We start from the raw sequence: 1,873 nt of genomic DNA, 5'->3' as shown, positions 1-1,873 counted from the left end.
AAAAGAGAAATCATAAATTTTAGAGTTAAACTAGGAAATATATAAATTATGTCAACTTGAAATGAAATAGAGGGAGTGGAGAGCGAATCACTAAAGTTGTAAAGATCAAAAGCTCGCATTGTCCCCTATAATATTTTTTGGAATGAAAACAATGAAGCCATTGATTGTATGGCTTTGATAAATATTGTATGATTGCAAATAGATCATATCATAACATAAGAAGCTTAATATGAGTTTTCCTTATCTCATTTGTAATTATGTCTCATTGATAGGTGACACAATGGAAAAGCTTTCATTCAGTTTCCTTCCATGTCTTCCATGTTCTCAAATATAATAAAGAGAATTTATATGTTTGTTATTTAATTGATCTTGCAACTCTATGGGATAAAATCCTCAATATAAATTGGAGTAATACGTCAATCAATTATGTGATTTGGTGGTGTAACATTTAGTATCAAAGTTTTAAATATGCGTGTCACACGATTGGAGGTATAGGATCATGCAAAAGTTTTAAAAGCCAAAAAATGCAACCATATAAGGGACGTATAGGAGTTTTGTGTCCTTTTTGTACATTGTAAGAATGATCAAAACTATTTGTGCATGTCTAAATGCTTGAAATCAAACTCCCGTTAGCAGTACCGAGCAGCGGTACCGATCAAGGGGTGACATGACGTATTCTGGTTGATCTACGGACAATATTCGGCATCCGCACATAATAATTTTTCCCTGTTATAAGGATAAATGCGGAGCTTATGCTTTTACACTAATTGTGGCTTAAGCATGACCTAAGATGGGGGAGATGAATTGGGTTATTAAACAATTTAATATAGTTTATGCAGTAATTTTTTTTAGATTAATAATTTAAATTTTAGAATAGAGGACAATATATTAATGCATGAAAATATTTGCAATGTTTGATTCATAATAGTTAACGCTGGCGTATCAACGTTGGATTAACAACAAACCATATAACGCAAATCTAAATTAATACAACAAAGATCTTCTCATAAGAATTCTTTTACATCCAATTTCTTTTACGATCTCCCACAACTTCCCCCTCACCCTCCCCTTCCATGCACGCCACCCTCACCGAAGCCGATCTCTGCTTCATCAGCTGCAAAGCATTAAGCGGCGGCGCTAAAACCGAAACTTCTCCCACCACCTCCACCTCTCCCTCCTTCATCATCCTCTCCATCCCTTCCTTTCCGGCCAACTCCGCCGTCATAAACCATCGTGCCAAATCACAGCCCCCTTCCTCCCCTTCTCCTTCCTCCTCCCCGTCACTGTCTCCGGTAACCAAATCCCGCGGTGACCGGCAACAACGGATGGCACCATCAACGAACATGGAACCTCGCAGCGAGCTGGTCAACGACCTGACCAGCGTGTGCTTCTTGTCCCCTTTGCTCTCCGCTGGCCCCTTCACCACGGCCCGCTCCTTGACCCGCCCAGCGCAATTCACCTTTGGCGACGTGGGCTCGGAGCAAGTTGGGCTATTCTTGTCCCGAAAGAAGAGGGACCTCGGCCGTGAACGCTGGCGTGGAGTGGATTCGGCTGACTTTGATGGGTTGAAGATGGGCTGATGTATTATTAGGGCCATCAGATGGGCTCCTCCCGCTCTTTTTGCTTTCAATTCCATGGCTCGTCGTGGCCTGTCTTCGTATTCCTCCTCATCTATGCCTTCAGGATGGTTATAAGGGAGGAGGGAAGGGAAAGCACAAAGTACCTTCTTGGCTTAGATTATTAGGTTCCATTAATTATCCAAATAGGAATTATATCGTTTACCACTACATTGTTTGGGCCGGCTGTGACTTGGTCATATTTTATGGTGGGAAAAATGTGATATTATAATATAAATTTAATAGAGTCAAAGGAT

General features: G+C 40.7%; 1 protein-coding gene across 1 annotated transcript; it reads right to left on the bottom strand.

Moving 5' to 3' along the window:
- Positions 1-1,018: 1,018 nt before the first annotated feature.
- LOC110105567 lies at positions 1,019-1,636 on the bottom strand. Its single transcript, XM_020835128.1, has one exon. It carries the CDS (start codon positions 1,634-1,636, stop codon positions 1,019-1,021), a length of 618 nt encoding a protein of 205 aa, XP_020690787.1.
- Between the last annotated feature and the right edge of the window lie 237 nt (positions 1,637-1,873).

The sequence above is a fragment of the Dendrobium catenatum genome, unplaced genomic scaffold (assembly GCF_001605985.2).
Source record: "Dendrobium catenatum unplaced genomic scaffold, ASM160598v2 fragScaff_scaffold_1226, whole genome shotgun sequence".
Taxonomy (NCBI): Eukaryota; Viridiplantae; Streptophyta; class Magnoliopsida; order Asparagales; family Orchidaceae; genus Dendrobium; species Dendrobium catenatum.
The sequence above is the reverse complement of the archived record's forward strand: the minus strand, read 5'-3'. Positions and strand labels throughout refer to the sequence as shown.

Coding starts and splice junctions, on each gene's coding strand:
- LOC110105567 (XM_020835128.1), bottom strand. CDS start 1,636: ATGGAATTGAAAGCAAAAAGAGCGGGAGGAGCCCATCTGATGGCCCTA.